The sequence below is a fragment of the Phycodurus eques genome, chromosome 18 (genome assembly GCF_024500275.1).
Source record: "Phycodurus eques isolate BA_2022a chromosome 18, UOR_Pequ_1.1, whole genome shotgun sequence".
NCBI lineage: Eukaryota > Metazoa > Chordata > Actinopteri > Syngnathiformes > Syngnathidae > Phycodurus > Phycodurus eques.
Window position 1 is genome coordinate 7,661,137 of NC_084542.1, and position 22,251 is coordinate 7,683,387.

Consider the following 22,251-nt stretch of genomic DNA (forward strand, 5'->3'; position numbering starts at 1 on the left):
TAATGAGATGAATATCTTTTTTTCCCCCCCTATTTTGTAAATCACTGTTTTGGGTTAGCTTGAGTCAACGATGTCAAAAAAAAACAAGGCTAATATTACGATAAGAATTTCCAAAACAAATGTTAGAGACCGACACATTTTACAATACTAATAAAAACCAGCTGCTCACTATAACATATTAAGCTTTAAAATCAATACTGGCATGAAGACTTTATCAATGACGTGGTTTTAGTTATACAAAAGTGAATTATTGTACGAGTAAATACTTTTGTCGTGAAGCCGCATACAACGCTTCCGCTTTGACTGACCCTGCTTCTTCCTAACTTGACGGCCGCAGCTGTGCGTCTTCCTGGTTTTGTGAATTTGACGGGTTGCCCCCGACCCTCCCCACCCCCCCTTTTTAAGACAAAAGAGTGCAACTGGACTTGAACATTAAATACTTGAAATGTAGCCTGAAGTCTCCGTTTTAACACCTGAAAAAAATGCTGTTAGTGTTTTGGTGACATCAACAACAAAATCAACATGTTGATGTTGTTGTTTTTCGTCGTTTTCACTCAAAGTCAAGCCTCGACGCACTCACAGGACCCGCAACTCTGTAAGTCTCATCGTGTACAATCTCCCCGTGCATACGCATGCTTTTATCTGTAGAGTGTCCACGACACTTTTATATACGAACTTACTGCAAATATTCACGACTGCGTTGAAGTATATGTCTCCGAGTGTCGACGACACATTCAACTCACTGTACATATTGTATATCTCTCTAAATGTACAGTTACTCATAGCGCATATAGATCTGAAAGTGTTGAACACCTCTGTATATAAACTTACTTTAAATACACTGACCTGTATATATCTCTGTGTGTACAACACATTTCTAGCTAAACTTAATGTAATAGAGTACACTATAGATCTGTATCGGTCTCCAACACATACAGTATAGTTCGTGTAAATATATACTCGACTCATCAAGCAGTTATTTGCAGAAATGTTTCACACGACCGTGGAATAATGTCAACTTAAAAAGCGCTTAAAGCAAGAAAAAGAATGTAAAACCTTTTGAATTCCTTGGATTTCTGTGTAATTTGGTCATACAATGTGTTCTGTACGTCATCTATGTCACAATAATAGACCAACACAGTCTGCTTAAACTTAAACACCACGCTGAACAATTTTTTTGTTGGACACAAAATATCAATGCAACGAGATTGGAGGTGTTGGTTAAAGCTGTAGAGTGAAAAAATGTCACCTAGTAGTTGGGTCATTCCAAAGAAAAGAAAACAAATATATATATATACATATACATATACATACAACCCCGATTCCAATGAAGTTGGGACGTTGTGTTAAACATAAATAAAAACAGAATACACTAATTTGCAAATCGTGTTCAACCTATATTTAACTGAATTCACTACAAAGACAAGATATTTAATGTTCAAACTGTTAAACTTGATTGTTTTTAGCAAATAATCATTCACTTTGAATTTGATGGCTGCAACATGTTCCAAAAATAGCTGGGACAGGTGGCAAAAAGACGGAGAAAGTTTAGGAATGCTCATGAAACACCTGTTTGGAACATTCCACAGGTGAAGAGGTTAATTGGGAACAGGTGGGTGCCATGATTGGGTATAATAGGAGCTTCCCTGAATTGCTCAGTCATTCACAAGCAAAGATGGGGCGAGGGTCACCGCTTTGTGACCAAGTGTGTGAGAAAATAGTCGAACAGTTTAAGGACAATGTTCCTCAATGTACAATTGTACATATTGTTTTAAATGAAAACTTTATCTGCACGTTTTTGCACATTTTGCACGTTCCTGCACGCTTTGCAATAAGTCTCCACTTATAGTACGTTTCTGCATGTTTTTACATGTCCTTGGTCGCATGTAATAGTAAGAAGTACCTGTCATGATATGTATTATTAGTTTGGCATTTAAAGAGGGCATTGAAACCTCGGAGTCGTGCAGGAACGTGCAAAGCCTGCAGGAGCGTTCGGGGGCATGCGGGAGGGCGGTTCTTTGAAAACGGACACACAAACTTTGAGCTTTAAGTATATAGATGACATTTTGTTTTGAATATTACAGGATTATCGCATGTGGCCTGACCGATCTCAATAAATGGACCTTTGACTCATTGACAAATGTATTTGCGGCCCAGCCCTTTAGGCTTTGTATTTGAGTACCCCTGCGCTAGATGTTTAAAGTTGAGAGGTATTTCTAATTAGCCAAAAGTTTGTTAGCCTGGATCAATCTAATTGAGAGATTTCGAGAAAAAATGTCTCAAAATTTGAAGGAAATCTGAGAGGTGAAGGGAAAATTCCTGGTTGAGTTTCTATGGAATGACCCAACGTGTTAAAGAAACACTTCCTGTGGAGATGACCTGAGCTTCCTGTGGTCCTCAGCGTCTCTGAGCACCATGTTGGATGACTTTGACGTGCTGTCGCCAGCCAGTCTGCACGCGCACTCGGTCCGCCGCCGAGACCTGCTCACCACTCACGTGGAGAGAGAGATCAGCTTCCATGCACTGCAAAGGTTAGCAAATTTATTCTTTAAAATGTGCATACATATGATCTCTACATGGTGGATTTGCACTTTTCACGGGTGGATTGTATGATGATTAATTTTATGACAGACACTTCCGTCTGTACCTGAGGACCAACGAGCACATCTTCACTGAAGACTTTTCTGCGTCGGTAGTGGACGATGATGGCGAGCACAGCCTGCGTGTGGACCGTCAAGCCTTCTTCACCGGACATGTCATCGGTGACTGCCGCTCGTCGCCACAGGGGGGGTGCTCTCACCTTCTCCTTATGTGTTTCCTCTATTTTGGCAGGAGAGGAAAACTCTCGCGTTCAAGCTCACATGGATGATCAGCACTTCTCCGCCCGCATCCTCACGCAGGAGGCGGAATATAACATCGAAGTGAGAGCACGTTATTCAATTTGTCTTCAGAATCATTCACTCATCCCCTACCCCTTATCATTATACAGTGGGTCTTTATATAGTAGACCTTAATAATTCCTTAAAAAATCCTTTGTAGTGATTCGGGGATTACCGAATGCAGCAACTGTGTTCGGAATCATTCATCACTCCCTAATCACTATAAAGAGATTTTTTTATCAAGTGGATTATATAGTTAACGATTAATCGAATACTCCCTAATTACTACATAGGTAGTGGATTTACATCGTCCCCTAAAAAGTGCAGTAAAAAAATTCCTTTGTTGAATCATTCATTATTCCCTACTCCCGAATCACTACAACAGCTGTAAAGATGAATCGAATACGTCCGAATCACTACGTTAGGATTTTTCTTGGGCGGAAACAATTGACCAAAGACTCCAAATCAATATATCGCGATTTGTATATAGTGGACTCTATAAGTTACACTCGGGCTGAATTGATTAATCAAATACTCCCTAATTACTACATAGGTAGTGGATTTAGGTAGTCCTCTAAAAAAATGCAATAAAAAATTCTTTTGTAGTGATTTGGTAGTAGGGCAGGTAAGAGCGGAGTAATTGTGTTCGCGATCGTTCATTATTCCCTAAATCCTAAATCACTACAACAAGATTTTTATGTAGTGGACTATATAGTTAACCGGTGCTGGACCGATTAATTGAACACTTCCTAATTACTATATCGGGATTTCTTATATAGTGGACTATATAGGTGAGTCATCAATCAAATGAAAAATAGTTTTGGAACACTATCCGGGCAGGTGGTGTTAGTTACGTCATTACGTCAAATATAAATCAATTATAAGTTTTAAGATAAGTCTACTGTATTTTAAGTGTTTCCCAATCCACGTCCCCGCACTTCCCAACAAAGCCGCAGCCATGAAAGTCATTTTTCTTCTTGTTGGACTTTCAGCCTCTGTGGAGGTTCACGTCGCCGTCCGATGGCCGTCTCCTGGTGTACCGCTCCGACCACATCCGAAACCTCAGCCGATTGCGGCGGCCATCCATCTGCGGCTATGTGAACTCCGACCCCAGCCACCTGCTCCCCGATAGCGTTCGCGGTGCCGCTGAGGACGAAGACGACGATGAAGGTATGACCGTGAGATTCACGCGACGTGTGCGGGCAACGGGAGGAAGTGCCGCATAGGTTGACAACCGTGATGCAATCATGTCGAGTGCCCGACCAATGTTTTTTTTTTTTTTTTTAGGCCAATGCCCATGCCGATATTTTGGCAGAAAAAAAAAATATCGTGTGTCCATGTAGTAATATTTTAATGTGTAAAAAATAAAAAACATGGGCAAAAATTCTGCCCATTTTTGACTATTTGTAAATGGCTAATAATGGCTCGGCTAATCAGTCATCAAGGACTGAGTGAATGGCTCGGTCCTAATATCACCCACCGACAGTATGCTGTTCATGTTACTTTCTGTTAGCACACACGTGGCTCCCTGTTGTTGTTTACGTGTCAGAGTGCGAGTGGCGTGCGCGTCGTGACGTGCACTCTCACAGTAAGAACACGTGTCCTCTCCTTCTGGTGGCCGACCATCGCTTCTTCACGTACATGGGACGTCGCGACGAGAGCACCACCCTCAACTACCTGGTGAGGTGCATGTGTGTGTAAGCATTTATGTGTTAGTGTTTGTGTACGCGTGTGTGTGCATGCACTTACCTCGCCGTCCTGGTCTTCCAGATTGAGCTGATAGACCGCGTGGACGACATCTATAGGAACACGTCATGGGACGACGACTTCTCAGGCTACGGCGTCCAAATCCAGCAGGTGTGTAGTCCGCGCCCAACACTTGAGTGACTGGCACGTCTCGGGTGCGCATAGATGCGCGGCTGACTTGCAGGTTTACGTGTGCTTCAGATCATCATCGAGAAGACGCCAACGACCGTGGCGCCGGGAAGCTTTCACTTCAACATGGCAGGAAGTCCCGTGGAGGGTCGAGACGTGTGGGACGTGAAAAGGCTCCTGGAGGTAAAACGCCGGTGGCTCCACTTCACGCTAACGCTCATAACATACAAGAAGCCCGATGGCTGACTTCCTGTGTGTGCATGTGTGTGGGCGTGCGTGTCTGCATGTGTGTATGCCTGTGTGTGTGTTTTGTGTCCACGTGTGTGTGTTTGTGTGCATGTTTATGGGTGTATGTACACGCACGCGTGTGTGCATGTTTACATGCCTGTCTGTACACACGTGGGTTTGCATGCCTTTGTGTGTGTGTGTGTACGTTTGTGTCAACGTATCTCTCACAGCAGTTCAGCGTTGACGTGGCGGAGAAGGCTGCCAACGTGTGCCTAGCGCACCTGTTCACCTACCAGGACTTCGACGAGGGCACGCTGGGCTTGGCGTACGTGGCCCCCGTCAAAGCCGACATCCCCGGCGGCCTCTGCTCTAAAGGCCGCCCGGCAGCGGCCGACCCGGCGGCAGCTGACCCGGCGGGAGCCGAGCGGCGCCTCGTCTACCTCAACACCGGACTCACTAGTACCAAAAACTACGGCAAGACCATCCTCACCAAGGTCACCTGACGCCTCGTGCGCACGTACACACACAACAAGAAGACGTCTCGTGGTGTGACTCGCCTAATTCCCGTCTCTGCAGGAAGCCGACTTGGTGACCACTCACGAGCTGGGTCACAACTTCGGGGCGGAGCACGACCCCGACAACATCCCCTACTGCGCCCCCAGAGAGGACCAGGGAGGGAAGTACGTCATGTATCCCATCGCCGTCAGCGGAGACCAGCTCAACAACAAGGTCGGTCCATGACTCTTGACCTCCACAACTATGGGCTGATTCATGAAAGGTTTGCACGGGCAAAAACGGGCACAAGCAGATGTGGAAGCTGATCTGCTGGCCAGGTGGAACCAGGATTGCATCCCCCGAACTGTATCTAATCTTAGTTTCTAGTTAAAGTGCACTTCCAAGGTCTTGTTCTAGAAACCCCGCTTCAAATGAAGTTTGGAAGTTTTTGAGCATTCCTCAACTTTTCCACTCTTTTGTTAGCCCTGTCTGATCTTTTTTGGAACCTGTTGCAGGCTTCTAATTAAAAATGAGTATATATATGAATCCATCCATTTTCTGAGCCGCTTCTCATCACTAGAGTCGCGGGCGTGCTGGAGCCTATCCCAGCTCTCATCGGGCAGGAGGCGGGGTACACCCTGAACTGGTTGCCAGCCAATCGCAGGGCACATGGAAACAAACAACCATTCGCACTCACAGTCATGCCTCCGGGAAATTTAGAGTCTCCAATTAATGTTTTTGGGATGTGGGAGGAAACCGGAGTCCCCGGAGAAAAACCCACGCAGGCACGGGAGAACATGCAAACTCCACATATATATATATATATATATATATATATATATATATATATATATATGAATGTACAAGAATATTATAACTGAATATGTAAGGAAAGTGTTTTATTAATATGATCTGATGTGCGTATATTTGTCTACTGTTTGTATTGCTTTGTGTGCGTGTGTGTGCGCATGTGTGCACGCGCACGTGTGTAGGTGTTCTCCAAATGCTCCAAGCGCGCCATCGTGAAGCGTCTCCGCTCCAAGGCATCATCCTGCTTCAAGGAACGTACCGTCAACGTCTGTGGAAATTCTCGCGTGGAACCCGGAGAGGAGTGTGATCCCGGCCTGCTGCACAGAACCTCTGACCCCTGCTGCACCGCCGAGTGCCACCTTAGACCGGGAAAGCGATGCAGGTCAGAGGCCACCATCGCAAGACCGCCCGGTTGGACAGACGGCGGCCAATCGGCCTGAAGGTCTTGATGATAGCAACAGGGAGCTTCACGCGCATCCTGGCTAAAGTTAGCATGCTGCTAATGTTAGCTTGTGGCTAATTTTAGCAACATCACATTATTAAAGTTAGAAAAATTTGCATGTGGCCAATTTTAGCATATTGCTAATATTACCATGTTGCTAATGTTTTTGTTTGATCCGAATAAGAGGAGCATCTTGTTTTTTGTTTTTTTTTAGTTTAGTTTAGTTTATTCATTATTTCATCGTGCCATACACCGAAACAAGATGCCCAACCCTCATGAACTTACAATACACTGGGGGAAAAAAAATAATTGGAGTCTTTATCAGGCATAGAATACAAATTAGGACCGTGTGCAGACAATTTACAGAAAAGCTTATATCTTAGATTATAGTACATAATACAGAGGACAATGGATAGTGAATTTCATTTTCAACTTCACTCCGTTTGCACAAAACACGTTAGTGTGTTAATAAGACTCGCATGCTGCTAATATTAGCATATGAGGAACAGTAGCATTTTGCTGTGTGCATCGATCGATAGGAACAGCACAAGCGCATTGTTAATGTTGCTATGTGAGTAACGCTAGTACATTGCTAATGTTAGCATCTGACTGACATTAGCATGTTGCTACATGCTCGAAGCAACAGGAACAGTGCTAGTACGTTGCTATTGTTAGTGTGTTAATAACACCAGCATGTTACTAATGTTAGCGCATTTTGCGTGCAGTGACAGAAACAGTCCGTGCTGCAGGAAGTGCCAGCTGGAGGCCGCGGGCGAGGTTTGCCAGGAGCCCATAGACGCCACGTGCAAGGGACGGTCCTACTGCACAGGTCAGCCACAAATAACGTGTACCTGTGTGTCCATGTGTCCTGGGGTCCATTTGTCCATGTTTCTATGTGGTCTTGTGTATGTGTTTCTCTGTCCATGTTTTTATGTCAAGTTTATTAGCTGGGGGGATGGAAGCGGCAGTAAAACCCCAAATCCAGAAGTCAAGGGGTGAGGCAGGACGAGACTAGTTGCATACTACGTGTGGTTTAACCAAATATGAGAGTGTAGAAATAAGTCTTTTAGATTTATCCATTTCTAATTTCCGTGGGTAGGGGATTTCAGAGTACTTGAGCCCGAATAGAGAATACTCTAGAAACTGCTGACTTCTTTTTAGCTCTCGGAGTCACCAAAAGACCAGCAAGTTGCAAGTGTAAGGCTCGAGATGGAACAAAAGCTGCCACTAAGTCAGCAAGATAGTAAGGTGCTAAGCCAAGTAATATTTAATGACTAAGTAAAAAACCTTAAAAGCACATCTCAGGTAGATGGGGAGCCAGTGCAAGTTGGCCAGTATCGGGGTAATCTGATCAAACTTATTATTCCTTGTCAGGTGTCTTGCTGCAACATTTTGTACTAACTGTAGGCTTGTAATAGTAGACATGGGAAAAGTAGAAAGCCGCACAGTAGAATAGTCGAGGAAAGATGTTAAAAATGCAAATGAAACAGCTCTTTTAATGAGTTTACCAGGGAGAGGGCCGAGCAAGTATTTGGTCTGTTTTGCCTGACAGAAGACCTCGAGTTTAGTCGTACGACATTTGTATTCAATCTTCATACATGATTGCTAAAGTGCTTGGGTCTCATAGTACGCGTTTTTATTCTTAATGGCGCGACAGTGTGGAGGGCATTATTGTCTTGACTGAGTCTACTTGGGTAGCAGGCTACTTAGGGCTAATGCTAGCCAGGGTTGTAGGTTGGCTACAACCTATGCTATCAGGCGTGCCTGTTGCATCTATGGTTATGTTTGCTCTAGTCGGGCCAGCCTCTCAAGGTGGCGCACGAGTCCATACGTTTATCCAGTTGGACCTTTTGCAAGGAAGGCAGTGGAAGACACACACGGCCGATGAGTCTCGCCGGTCCGTGCGGTGCTGTGGCTGAAGCTTGTAGCTTAACCACAAAATGGATGCTTTGCCACTCTCAAAAATCAATCAAAAAGTTTTAAAGGACGGGAAAAGTGGTAGGAGTCCATCTTTTCAGGTTTGCACTGCGTCACGTCACAGGAAAAGACAGACTTGCTCCCTCTATCCTTGTGCCCCTTTGTTCCTGGGCCCATGTGTCTGTGTGTCCATCTATATATTTTTGTATCCATGTATCTCTATTCCCATGTGTCCACGTACCTATGTTTCAATGTGTCTCTGTGTTCATGTGTCCTCAGGCCTCAGCGAAGATTGTCCGCCTCCAGAGAATGCTCCGGACCAAACGTCGTGTTTGGATAGCGGCGAGTGTCAGGACGGCTCGTGCGTCCCCTTCTGTCTTGCTGTCCACAAGCTGGAGCCCTGCGCCTGCAACGGTATGCTGAACCCAAGCCCCGCCACTGTCTGTCCTGCCATGAGCGCCGCTCCCATCTTCTTGTTATTATTGGTGCAGAAACCAACACTTCCTGTAAGGTTTGCTGTCACAGCAGTGGCAATGCATGCACTCCCTACCAAGACAAGGAGGGTCACTTCCTGTTCCTGCGTAAAGGCAAACCCTGCACAGTGGGCTTCTGCGACGGCGCGGTAAGATGTTTGCGAGGGCATGTGTGTGCAACGTCAATGTGTGGCGTGTGCCTGTGATGTGTGACGTGCCGTCTGCAGGGTAAGTGCATGAAACAGGTGCAGGATGTGGTGGAGCGACTGTGGGACTTCATTGACAAACTGGACATCAACACATTTGCCACATTCCTGGCTGATAATATGGTTGGTTCCGTGGTGGCCTTCTCGCTGCTCTTCTGGATCCCCTTCAGCGTACTAGTGCACTGTGTGGTGCGTGGACCCCTCCGCCGCCCACTAATCACGATGAAGACAACATGACTGATGACTTGTTATTTTGCGGTTCAGGACAGGAAAGTGGATCGCCAGTACGAGCAGACCACCAAGTCTCTCTTTTTTCCCAGCGTAAGTACTCGCCGCATCTGTGACTCGTCCACATCCCCACAATTTCAACCGGGATGGTTTTCTCCAGAATGCAGAACTCCTGAGCAGCCTGGAGTCATCGTCCGTGCGGATCCTCAAACCTCTGAATGCACGCTTCCAGGCATTCAGCCCCGGCCCCCCGGACAGCGCTCACATGGCCACGATTGTTGAGGACGCCAGCATGGATGCCCGTGTGGACGAGGCGGCGCTGCAGGAGGCGTTCGGGCGCCCGCAGGGATCTGCGGCTCGTTCCTTCGAGGATCTGACGGAGAAAAGTTTGGAAAGCAGCGTGGTGGTGCCGACCAAACTGCGACATCAGCGCCAAGCCAACGCCAAAGAGACGCTGTGCTGACAACGCCTCACGGAACTCTGTCCACCAATCAGAGACCATGGTGAAAACATTGTGGTGTTACCATGTAGTTAGCAGCATCATGGTAATACAAGTCTGCTTTGAGGGCAGTCTCATCATTTTTATTTTCCCCACAGAGGGACACGCACACTTTCACATTGTACAGATGGCCTTTTCCTCTGCCAGGCTGTAATGCAGTTGCAACTGTAGAATTGACTACTTTTCCAGCATGAAGAGCTTCTGGTTCACCCAGTCATCACTTCTCAAAGTCATGCTTTGTTGGAACAATAAAAGAGGTGATAAAACAACTCGTGCTTTTACACTGCCTGCAATCCTTGGTGGCTTTTCCGGTTTCGCCCCTTGTGTGGTAGGGCCGACTCCATCGACATTTGTCGACCCGACTGTGACTGTTCCCACCTCAGGCTCCACAATTGTCCCTCATTTTTCATCACAATCAGTAACTTTTTCTGTTGAAACAAATAGTGCAGCTTATTAAGGTGACCATACAACAAATCTATTGTAATAACTCAGCTAGTCATCCTTATTCAAGTGCCATCAAAACATTTCTGACCTTGGCAAACTGCATGGTCTTCCCTAGGCGCTGATAGAATTCATCATGGACGATCTTATGCCCAAGGAATTTAACCAGCTAGTCCATTTCAGAGTCCATCATGTTAAACACAGTGGCCAAAGTGTTTCTGCAGCCTGGTGGAAGTGCCCTGTTGAGACTTAGTGCCAGCGATTTGCATGGGCGGGTGGAGAGTTAGAACCACAGAGGGTCAATCCATCCTCGGGATACTCTAGGTCTTTCAAAGAGGTATTGGTCGTCTCCAAGGACACCACATACCTGTAGCTGTCTCTGCTCAACAAGGACAAGGAGCTATGATGCACACCATTTTGCGTGTCAGGAGAATTGGGCAGCAGAAATGGCAGCACCCGGGGGATAATTCTTAAGAACTTGGAGAGAGAGGGAAGAGGGGAGGGGAGAGAAAAAAAAAAATTCTCCACTTTCGACAGATCCCAGTCCAAATCTGTGTGGGAATCAGCTACGTTCATGGCAAAAAAAATGCGGCAAGACGGTGCTGCCCAGATGTCCTCATTAGGACTGGTAATCAACCGCAAGCATGAGAACAAAGGTGAGCTGTGGTGATGCAGAGCCCACAGTGCATCAAGCATGTCCAGAATAGCGGATAGACTAAATTAAATGTGTGTCCCTTCAGGGGACCTGAGTTTCAGTCCTCACACCACAAGAGAGCCAATGCGTGACAGTGGAAAATCAATGTGCCCAAAACGTGAAGAATACAAACGTACTCTGAGGGACACACACAAATGAACTGAGACTGACACGAACACAAACGGACGGACACTCCATGTTCTGTGGTTCCCATGGTAATACATTGGATGGATTTTCATCTTGGATTTTTATTTTAAGAAGAAATGTTGGTAAACAAATTTGATAACATCACAGGGTGGGTGTGGCCACCCTCTCAGTAGACTGGGCTGAGGGCGTCGTATAGCCGATGGACGGCCACCTCCAACATGTCCCTCAGAGCCTCGTCGTCAGCGCACGTTACCTCCTGCAGTGAAGGACAACTCACATTGCTCAAGTTAGCCTAGCCTACCTTAGCATAGACTCGAGCTGTGTTGGAAATCCCACACTAGCCTCAAACTCCAGTGGTGCCTTGAGATACAAATTTAATTTGTTCCTTGACAAGGCTTTTAACTCAATACACTCATTTCTAAAATCATCTTTTCCCGATAAAATCAATGGAAATGCCATGCCAAACTCGTTCCAGCCACCCCCCCCCCCCAAAACATTGTTTTATTGGGGTTTTTTTTGGCAAGAAAAATATCACGCTATATTATTATACTTTATAAACACATAGTAAGGACATATTAGAATTAAAAACAATTTGTCACGCATTCAATTAATTTTTATTGTGCTGCTCATTCTGGTATGCACGCCTTGGAACTCCTCAGCAGTAATGAGTCGTTCAAAACAATATGACTGAGTATTGCTATTCTGTCTATACGATACATGTGTTACTATACAGTTTGTGTTCAAGTAGCCGTTGCTTAAAGGGTAACAACACCACCAGATGAATGCTAATTGTTGCCCATGGCGTTTCTCATTAAGTGTTAGCATTAAACTAGCGAACTAAAGGCTAGGCTAAGTGGTAATTTTAAATACAAGCTGTTATTTTGTTTTATGTTTAGTTTGACAGTAAACCAGTCGGGTGTGGCAATGAACATTTTGAAGCCTCTCTTTTCAAGAGTATTTACTAATTCTATTCAACAAACTGCTGTTCGTTGTGAAGTGAGTTGAATTGAGCTCGCTGCAACCATACAGTGTTCGTATCTCAAGTTTGCGCTCGCAAGTTGAAGCAAGGACTCCGCCAAACAACCGCTCTTATCTTGAAAATCTCATTAGTCAGGTCACTCGTATCTTAAGTGACCACTATATTAGTAGTAGTAGTAGTAGTACTAAACGCATGACTCTTCTGAAAACTATCATGTTATAACTGATTTATTTGTTCCATATTTATTACTAGGGCCCAACTAATACGTTTGTTTTTAGGAATAATGAATGATTCGGAACGTAGCCATTGCGTTGGGAATCATTCATTTCATACTCCCTAAATCACTACAATGGGATTTTTAGTGGACTTTTTAGAAACAATCAAGGTCCACTATATAAAAATCCTATCTAGAAAAAAATCTAGTGATTAGGGAGAAGGGTGAGTGGTTCGGGTTTGATTCTCACCCGGCTCTCGGGGTCCACCTGTGCCAAAGCGCCGTCCACGCTGACCGTCACCTTTTCGCCATCTTTGAAATCTACGCAGTCTTCACCGAACATATCACTGCACACGCGCACACACACAATCACAATCAGACCTACGGTTAAACATTTGTCTTGAGTGAGAACTAGCACAAGGACCACAACACAAGGACATAGCACTATATTATTACTAGGACTGGAATATTGACTACTTATAGATAAACCTGGACTGCAACTTGAACTAGGACTCGATATAGGACGATCGCAAGACTATGACTGTAATGATTACTGCAAGAAGACCTCAGACAAGCACTAGGGCTAGTCCTTGTGTAGTCCTAGTTTTTAGTCACAGTACATGTTGTTATAGGTCTAGTCCTAGTTATCGTTAATCAATTTATTTTAAAGTTCTATAGATAGTCCAGGTTTCAGTCCCAGTTCATGCAAATAATAGTTCAAGTCCTCATCTAGTGTCTAGTCCTAAATTGTAGTTTCTAGTGAAGTCGTACTTTTGATTTCTACTCCAATATCTAGTCTTAGTTTCTAGTCCTTGTACTAATACTAGTTTCTAGGCATAATACTTATGTAACTAGCCCTATTCTAATATAATTCTATTCCAAGTTTATGTACTAGCACTAGTTAATCTTAATTACAAGGCAGAGACCTAGTTTCTAGTCCTTTTCCTACTTTTTAGTTCTAACCCTAGTTCAAGTCTCTAGTCCTATTCTGTGGTCTTTTTCTAGTCTCTAGTTGTAGTTTCTAGAACTAGAAACTAGTACTGGATATGCAAGTGAATAATAGGACTAGAACTGTAAAACTAGAAACTGCAATAAAAATTAGAACTACAACAAGAATCTAGGACGAGCACTCGGAAATAAGACGTAGGACCAGACCTAGAAACTAGACTAGGAATGAAACTAAATCTTGGACTGCAACAAGAACTATGACTTGCATGGACTGGGACTACAACCTGAACTAAAACTAGGTCTATCGACGGAACCAGTACAAGGACAAGTACAAAACTAGCACAGGAACTTGGATTAAAACTATGACCCTGGCTACAAACTAGTAAATCGGACTAGACTCACTGTAGCATGAGTTCCAGTCTTTCAATAAAGACTTCCTGGTCAAAAATCTCTGGCCGAGCGTCCAGTACTGAAAAGAAAAGAAAAGTTGGGTGTGAAAGGTCAAGTGTGGAACAGGTCAAGCGTTTCAGGTGCCAGCTGCCAACACTGACTCTTCTGGGCGTTGGGGTTGGACTGGACCTCCAGAACAACCGTGGTCACCACATCGGCGTACATGTCGTTCAGTGGGTTTGCCAGCCACTGAGGACACAGACAGGACAAGCGTTTGATTGACACCTGCTACCACGTCATCATCATCATCATAGTCATCGTCTTCGTGTGGACCCGACCTCCAGCAGAACCATGCCAGCTTCATGAACCAGAGTAATGCTCTTGAAGATCCGGATGGTGATCTTCTCAGCAGACTCAACCTGCTCCACGTCCCCTAATGCAAATACAACACACAAGATGAGTAACATGCAACTAATTAACACACACACACACACACACACACACACACGGCGGGCAGGCACAGACGCACAGAGGCGGATAGAAACACATGCGCGTGGTCACACCCGTCCATACATACACCCACGCGTGTACGCTTGTGTTTCTTACCAGTGAGGCATCGAAGTTGGCTGACCAGCAGTGAAATGGGTCCCGTGTATGGGATGGCCTGCGTTTGCGTGACCGTGCCCACATTCAGATCCGTGTACTCTGGACAACAACAAACATAAACGACAACATTAATTAATCACATCATGTATCTCATCACCCCAATAAATTTAACAACCAGAATAAATGAGATTTGTATAGCGCTTTTCTATTAATTAGTTACACTGACTTCTTGTGATGGTGGAAACACAGACCTGAGAGATCGGAGGGTGTGAGGATGTGATAGTTGAAGTTTCTCTTGACGAGGATGCCGGATACCCTCTGCCCTTGAGTACATGTCTTGTCCGCCAGCGAGCCCATCACCTGCAGCGAAGCACGCTGACATTGATCATTAGGGCCTAACCGCTTAATCGGCTGATATTAACAGTTTTGAAATCGACAAAAATGTGTATTTCTTTCCAGATTTGTTTCCCCCCCCCGCCACATCAACAAATTAAAAAATTTGACAAAGATAATGACATTCAAACACAAAATACTAAAGAACAAAGTATTGTAAAACAGCCAAATGTTCTGCCTTTAATCCCTAAGCATAAAGGGACCATTTAAACAAACAATTTTGATTTAGCAATTTTTTACAATTACTTTTTTTGTACATTACCATATTACAACATAAGACAAATATAATGACATTCAAACAAACAACAACTTAGTTGCTGTGCATATATATATATATATATATATATATATATATATATACATACACACACACACACACACACACACACACACACACATACACGGCTGATTAATCTTTTATTGGAATTTTATTCTGCCAAATATTGATATCGGTGTCGAAAAATCCATATTCGTCGGGCCCTATTTATCACCACGTCACGCTGAAAGACACACAACGTGGACGCACCTTGGCCAGTTTCTCTCCTCGGAAGTTGAGCGTGACAGCCTCTGTGTTTCTGGGGTTGTGGACTTCAATGTGGACCTGCTCATTGTCCTCGTACTCGCGGATGAGCGCAGCCTTCAGCCGGGCCATCTCGTTCTGCTCGCCGTGGACCAGGATCTAGAAGGATGACAGTGAGAGTCGCATGCTTGAGGGTTACGTAAGTAGTCCCTTGTTGGCCTGGAGGCGGCGGGCAGCGGCCGGCGTATACCACGTGCGGCGGTTTGAGAGCTCGGATGAACTCGCTGGTCTGCTGGTAGTCGGTGTGCGCCGAGAAGGAGATGTAATCCACGGACATCTTCAGCGGGAGCTTCTGTCCCGACATGGTGCTGATCTCTTCCGGCTCCGTCATGATGTGCTGCAACACACGCATATTGCCTCATTTGAATGATACGGCTTTCAAAGAAAATCTGATTATTACTCAAAAATATGTTATTTTATCCGCCTTCACTCATAGGAAAAGAAATAATACTGACATCGAGTTTTACGGTTTGTGTGAGAAAAGTTTTTCGGGTTTGAGAGGGTTTTTTTGGTGTTTAACAGACTTATTTTTGGTGTGTGTGAGGATTCTTCTAGTGTATGTGAGTTTTACAAGTGCGTGAGTTTTTTGTGTCTAAGAGTTTTGAAGAAACATGTAAGATTTTTTTGGTGTGAGTGAGATGTTTATTTTATGTGTGAGATGATTTTTTTTAATGCGAGTGACAGTTTTTTGGGAGCAAGTGAGTTTTTTTGGTTGTCAGTAAGTTGGTATGTGTGTGGTTTTTTTTGGGTGCATGCAAAACTTTTTGAGAGTGTGAGTGTTTTTTATAGTGTGTGTGTTTTTTTTGTGAGTTTTTGGGGTGTGAGTGCGAGTTTTTATGGTGTGTAGGTTTTTTTTGGGTGTCTGTGACTCTTTGGGGCTAATGGGGTATATTTTTGTGTGTTTGAGTTTTTTGGTCTGACAGAGGTTTATTGATACGGGTGAGATTTTTTCGTGTAAGTTTTTTTGTGCATGAGTGTTTTATTTTTGAGGTATGCATGAGGTGCAAGGCTTTTTTGGTGGTGTGAGGCTTTTTGGTGAATGTGAGAGTATTTGGGTCTGTGTGCCAGTTTTTTGTGTGGGTTCCTTGCGCTTTGTACTCCTGAAGCCACTAAAATAAGGTGAAAAATGAGCCAAGTGTGATGTCGTTGTTGTCGTCAGACCTTGGCAAGCGTCCCCTCAACGCAGTATCCGGCGATGATGACGCCGTTCCTCTTGTCGGTGCACCAGCTCTCGAACAGTTCTCGGGATAAACCGCTCTGCATCATGCCTGGAGATGCCATCACTACACTGGGGCCGATGTCATCGAAATGGTCCATGCTCTGTCACATGCGCATGGGCACAGACACAGACACAGACACAGAAACAGACACACACACACACACACAGTGACTGCATGCTAATGCAATGCTAATGCACAGCTACATGGATGGTACTTATAGTTAGCATTAAGCTAACGGACTGAAAGGCTCAGCTATGTGCTTCTTTTATATACACAATGTGTAATTCTCTTTGTTTTATGTATAGTTTGAGCGTAAATTTCATCTGGGAATGGCAATAAACATCTTAAAGCCTCGTTTTTGATTAATTGTCAAGGGATCAATGTCAGAGTCAAGGTCACAGTGTGTGTTTTTCTGACCTTGAGGTTGCTGATGTGCTTAAAGACAAAGGGGTTGTTGACATTGATGGCCTTGCGGATCTTATCGTTCATGGCATTGATGTACGTCTGGTAGACCGCCATGCACTTCCTGGCCAGGGATGACGCATAGTAGATGGGAATGTCATGGAGCTCCGGATGGTTCTGCCAGTACTCGTCTACGTTGGCGGCGCCAGGGAAAACGCAACATGTGAGTCAACAAAGTAGTAACGCACACGGCAACACACGGCTCGACACGGATGCATCGGTGTTGCCAGAGCCATCACTAACACACACACACACACACACACAGAGACACGCTCACGTGCAAAATATAAAAAGAGAGGCACACACATGCAGAGACAAACACATTCGCACAAAGAAGCGCACACACACACACGCACCCAGGATGAGGAGAAGCTCCTGCGCTCGTCCCAGCGCGAAGACGGGAATCAAACAACGACCCTCTCGGTTGACGATGTCATGGACCGTGTTGCAGAAACGCGCCTCGCGCTCCTCACGCTTCTCGTGGATGTGCGTCCCATATGTGGACTCCTGATGCACACACACATATATCGCGTCACCACGGTAACCAGCACGCGATGTCACAAACGCTGCGGCGCTCGCAAGTCAGCTGACCGTGATAAGGATGTCCGGCTTGACACTCGGTATCTCCGCCGCCATCAAGTGTCTGTCCTCCTGACGTGAGAAGTCCCCTGTATACAACAACTACAAAAACACACATGTTTAAGAATACAGTGGACCCCGACTCTTCGCGGGAGATGGGGACTGAGCCGGACCGCGAATAGCGGTGGATAATTATGGGCCATTAGAATTGCATCGAGAAATTATTTGTCCCCCTCCCCTCAAAAAAAAAAAAAAATTAATTATTGTACAAGCAAGGGTATACCGCCACTAAGATTTTCAAGGTTAGTTCACCCCTAAAAAGGAAAAACAATTGAAAAAATAAGTAAAAATTTGGGGAAAAAAATCCGCGGCTAAGTGAATGTGTGGGTGCCAAACCCCAACTATGCGGGTGTCCACTGTAGTTGTAGTAGAACCTGGCCGATTTATTCGGCCAATATGAGCCACCTCATCCCCTTTTTTTTTAAACATTAAAAAATTACAGCATAAGACAAAGATAAGGACATTAAAAAAATAATAATAATCTTCAAAAGGAAAAAAAAAATTAAAACAAAATATGTATGTATATATATATATATATATATATATATATATATCGACGATTTTTGCCATTTTTCTCTCTTGTACAGTTGAACAAATACTAAAGGACAACGTATTCTAAAACAGCCATATTTTCTGCCTGTAATTCATCTTTATTTTTGTAAGCGTTAAGGGACCCAAAAAAGAGAATTCATTTTATTCATAAAATTGTTTTAATTAATTGGCCAATTCATCGGTCATCGTAATTTTATTCTGCCAAATATCAGAATTGGCCTAAAAAAATCCATATCGGTCACGCCTTCGTTTGTACAGTCACTGCCTATACCGGCACTATATGGCAGGTTTTCATGCAAATTTTTTTTTCAGATTTTTTTTCAGCACGTGATTTGGTACCTTGACACCGGCGATCTCAATCATGAACATGGCGGCGCCCAGCACGTGTCCTGCGTGATAGCACCAGAACTTGATCCCGGCCACTTCCTTGACCTCGTGGAAGTTGATGGTCTCGATCTTGTCCATGCTCTCCTCCAGGTCCGTCTCCGTGTACAGCATTTCATCGGCCGAGATGTTACTATGAGCACAAGGTCAGCTTCAGCTTGAGCCATCTGCCACCATCGCCTCACATTGTAACAGTCAGGGGTGGATAGCAATGTGCTACATGTATTCAATTTCATTTACCCAAGTAATGTTTAGATACACTATATATTTTTTTTTCCCCCGCATGAACACATTTTTCTCTGTTTTAATTGTAAAGTTCAATACTAAACAGTCAAATGTTCTGCCCGTAATTCATATCTTTAGTGTTGTGAGCATTAAGGGACCATCAAATAAGTTATTTTATTCATTATATATATTTTTTAAGGCGGCACGGTGGACAACTGGTTAGCACATCTGCCTCACATCGGGCCTCGTCTGTGTGGAGTTTGCATGTTCTCCCCGTGCCTGCATGGGTTTTCTCCGGGTACTCTGGTTTCCTCCCACATTCCAAAAACATGCATGGTAGGTTAATTGAAGACTCTAAATTGCACGTAGGTGTGAACGTGAGTGCGAATGGTTGTCTTGTTTATATGTGCCCTGTGATTGGCTGGCGATCAGTTTAGGATGAACTCTGCCTCTCACCCAAAGATAGCTGGCATAGGCTCCAGCACGCACGCGACCCTAGTGAGGATATGCGGTACAGAAAATGAATGGATGGATGGATTTATCTTTTAAACTTATCAGCCGATTATTCGGTTATTGGAATTTTATTCTGCCAAATATCGGAATCAGCATCCGCCTAAAAAAAAATCCAGATCAGTCTGGGCCTACTTTTAATGCAGCATACTTTTTACTTTTACTTGAGTATTTTTGTTAGGTATTTTTTGTTAAGAAGAATCGGTACCTTTACTCCGTTACATTGAGTATGTGTGTACATGGAATGTGCCGACACGTTGTCCCTATCTTAGTGTCTACGTACTCACGTAGCTCACAGGAGCGTAACAAATCTACCTATTGTTTATATCTATGACAGCAATAGACCAACAAGTGGGAATAGCATCCATGCTACTTCCTGTTAGGCCACTAAGCCATCACTTCCAAATAGAGACAAGCTTGCACCGGACGTATTTTAGTGAAGAATCTTTTTCGAGGATTGTAGACATAAAAACAAAAAAGGGAACTGACTGTTGTTAAAAGGGTAAGCCGTGGCAAAATGATTTCCAACTTCAGCATTAAAAAAAAAAAAAAAAAAAAACGGTAATAGGGCATATTGCTCCATACAAGACTAAACAGTTGCATCCCCGGATCCCACCCACCTGACTTTGACGTAGTCTGACAGCAGCCAGCGGTAGATTGCCTTGGTGGCATGCGTCATGAAGGTGCGCCCCTTGAAGCTGGTTTTCTGCAGGAACCACGGTAGAGCTCCACAGTGGTCCAGATGGAAGCTGAAGTCCACATAAAGACTCCACATCATCACTGCACTAATTTCAATAATAATAATCATCAATAATAATTGAAAACTGACTGGCTGATGAGCAGCAGGTCGACCTCGGCCGGGTCAATCAGGTCGATGTATGGCAGCGCGTCCATGCCCTCCAGGCCCGGGTGGATGCCACAGTCCAGCTGCGGCACAACAACAACGGACACATGATGTCACCGTACGACCGCTACAAAACAATAAGGCAGAGTAGGTCGTTGGTACCATGATTTTCCGTCCCTTAAACTCCAGGATAATACAGGACCTTCCAACTTCTTGGCCAGCTCCGCTACACACACACAAACACACACAGTAAATATAAAATATTAAAAACTTAATATTCAAGTCTGACATGAACCCTTTTTGAGTGGTGGCCCTTGCACAAGCAGTACAGACCCCATACAGTATAGTTATGATATAAAAGGATAAGTTTCAATTATTATTTCATATTTTGTGTCTTTACACTGTATAATTTCAGCCTTTCAGAAAATATTCTGTGGCGTGTATTAAGTGCAATTAATTATAACTAATCGATTATTAAATTAATTGACAACTATTTTGCTAACCGAGTAATCATTTACAGAGCTCGTTTGACCTAAAAGTGTCCAAATCCTCAGAATTTCAGCCTCTCAACAGTAAATAGTCTCCGATTTTTGTAGTCCTCCATGAAAGCAGACTTATCTTTGTGTTGAATCAAAAAAAGACCTTTGCAAACGTCTACTTTTATACTGGGAAAAAAAAGAGTTGATCTGACTTTCAGTGTTTATTTCATTGTATTTATTAAATTTGTAGGGATGCACCGGCATGAAAATTCTTGAGCCAAAGTAAAAATTAGGAAACCAAGGCCGCAAACCTAAACACGCAAAGAAACAATTGTTATAACTAGTATTAATATGGGGGTAGGCTGATGTTCGCGTGGTTAGCAAATCTGCCACACAGTCAAGAGGTTCTGGGTTCGAGTCTGGCCCTGCTCTCCCCACGTTTGTAGAAGCAGAAGGGAGCGTCAGAGCGGTTGCATATGGATTACAGAAAAGAAAAAAACAATCATCTGAATGTATTTGAGGAATAACTGACATTTATGTGATGTTATATTTCTATGTTAAATATTAAGGCAGGAGGACAAAGAAGTGAAAGTTGAGTACTCACAGCGGACGAATAAGCAACTGGTCGCTTTCCTCCGCAGGAACTACTGCCTCAGATTTACGTTTGGTTGTCATCTTTCACTCGATAATGGCAGCAAAATGCGGAAGAAATTACATAAATTCCACAATGTAGACACCATGCAGTGTGCAATTCCCATTCAAGTTTTTTACTGTTTTATTTCCGGTCTTTTTCTTCTTTGTTGGCGTGGCTGGACGACACTTACACTACCTCTTTCAACCTACTGCCACCTGTTGGACATCCTTGCTCCCTACATGCTTAGTGATCGTGCCAATGGATCTTTTTTTTTCTTTTGATGCAGTTTTTTTTTTTTTTTTTTTTTTTTTTTGTCAAACAAGAACCACAACAGCAGAAACAACAACTCAAATTTAAGAATGTCCAGTTCACTAGACATTTATTAGAATATTTGAAGACTACGGGATTAGATGCAAGAAATTGAAAATCTAATCTCTTTTGTTGATCTCATTTTATGCTAAATGAAAATGGACAATTTAGATTATATACTTAAGCAGTAATCAATTCAGATCAATGGGTGGAGGTAATTACTATTGATCAAGTAATTACAAGAGCAGTGATTCTCAAAGTGTGGTGTGCACTCTAGTGCTATGCAAAGAATCACTGAATAAAATAAAAAACAATTTACATTTAAAATATGAAATAAAACACATCAAAGGCATTGGAATTGATGGGTACTTATGAAGTGTAAAATGTGAGTGGAACTAATGAAGGATGATTGTTATATAAGGTCTTTTGTTTATTTAATAAGTATACTGAATTTAGGTATACGAATAATTTAGATCGTAAAGCAAAGCAGTAATCATTACAGATCATTGGGTGGCGGTAAAGCACTATTACGGTTTGCAAACCGCCGTT

The 22,251-nt window shown here is 43.7% G+C and overlaps 2 protein-coding genes across 6 annotated transcripts; one reads left to right on the top strand and one right to left on the bottom strand.

The window, feature by feature from the left end:
• Positions 1-335: 335 nt before the first annotated feature.
• adam17b (ADAM metallopeptidase domain 17b) lies at positions 336-10,310 on the top strand. 4 transcript variants are annotated; one of them, XM_061704953.1, is made up of 18 exons: positions 337-595; positions 2,402-2,531; positions 2,632-2,762; positions 2,833-2,921; positions 3,872-4,049; positions 4,429-4,559; positions 4,650-4,736; positions 4,827-4,937; positions 5,213-5,476; positions 5,559-5,711; positions 6,470-6,669; positions 7,455-7,558; positions 8,926-9,060; positions 9,138-9,268; positions 9,347-9,514; positions 9,590-9,646; positions 9,714-10,056; positions 10,151-10,310. In XM_061704953.1, exons 1-17 carry the CDS (start codon positions 523-525, stop codon positions 10,014-10,016), a joined length of 2,445 nt encoding a protein of 814 aa, XP_061560937.1. In that variant the 5' UTR covers positions 337-522; the 3' UTR covers positions 10,017-10,056; positions 10,151-10,310. The 4 variants fall into 4 exon arrangements, with proteins under 4 accessions (XP_061560938.1, XP_061560937.1, XP_061560936.1 ...); XM_061704954.1 differs by having other exon boundaries at positions 336-595; positions 5,216-5,476; positions 9,714-10,310; XM_061704952.1 differs by having other exon boundaries at positions 9,714-10,310.
• A 1,096-nt stretch (positions 10,311-11,406) lies between these two features.
• On the bottom strand, positions 11,407-21,568 carry LOC133416877 (cleavage and polyadenylation specificity factor subunit 3-like). Of its 2 annotated transcripts, none has more exons than XM_061704170.1 (18): positions 21,364-21,568; positions 20,443-20,506; positions 20,266-20,363; positions 20,057-20,185; positions 18,657-18,834; positions 17,718-17,807; positions 17,483-17,633; positions 17,082-17,257; positions 16,606-16,764; positions 15,635-15,781; positions 15,391-15,543; positions 14,723-14,831; positions 14,472-14,570; positions 14,204-14,298; positions 14,027-14,114; positions 13,878-13,944; positions 12,778-12,874; positions 11,407-11,590 (listed from the first exon to the last, which is right to left on the bottom strand). In XM_061704170.1, the coding sequence occupies exons 1-18, from the start codon at positions 21,432-21,434 to the stop codon at positions 11,501-11,503; spliced, it is 2,061 nt and encodes a 686-aa protein (XP_061560154.1). In that variant the 5' UTR covers positions 21,435-21,568; the 3' UTR covers positions 11,407-11,500. The 2 variants fall into 2 exon arrangements, with proteins under 2 accessions (XP_061560154.1, XP_061560155.1); XM_061704171.1 differs by lacking the exon at positions 11,407-11,590 and adding an exon at positions 11,597-11,694.
• Positions 21,569-22,251: the final 683 nt, after the last annotated feature.

Bases quoted from the DNA above. Each gene is read 5' to 3' on its own strand.
- adam17b (XM_061704952.1), top strand. From the start codon at position 523: ATGTTGATGTTGTTGTTTTTCGTCGTTTTCACTCAAAGTCAAGCCTCG. The intron at 6,670-7,454 runs GTCAGAGGCCAC...TTTTGCGTGCAG, and splicing joins AGACCGGGAAAGCGATGCAG to TGACAGAAACAGTCCGTGCT. The intron at 7,559-8,925 runs GTCAGCCACAAA...ATGTGTCCTCAG, and splicing joins GGGACGGTCCTACTGCACAG to GCCTCAGCGAAGATTGTCCG.
- LOC133416877 (XM_061704170.1), bottom strand. From the start codon at position 21,434: ATGACAACCAAACGTAAATCTGAGGCAGTAGTTCCTGCGGAGGAAAGC. The intron at 14,115-14,203 runs GTCGGGTCCACA...CTGTGTCCTCAG, and splicing joins CTGGCATGGTTCTGCTGGAG to TGGCTGGCAAACCCACTGAA. The intron at 11,591-12,777 runs GTGAGAATCAAA...CCTTCACTGCAG, and splicing joins AGGTGGACCCCGAGAGCCGG to GAGGTAACGTGCGCTGACGA.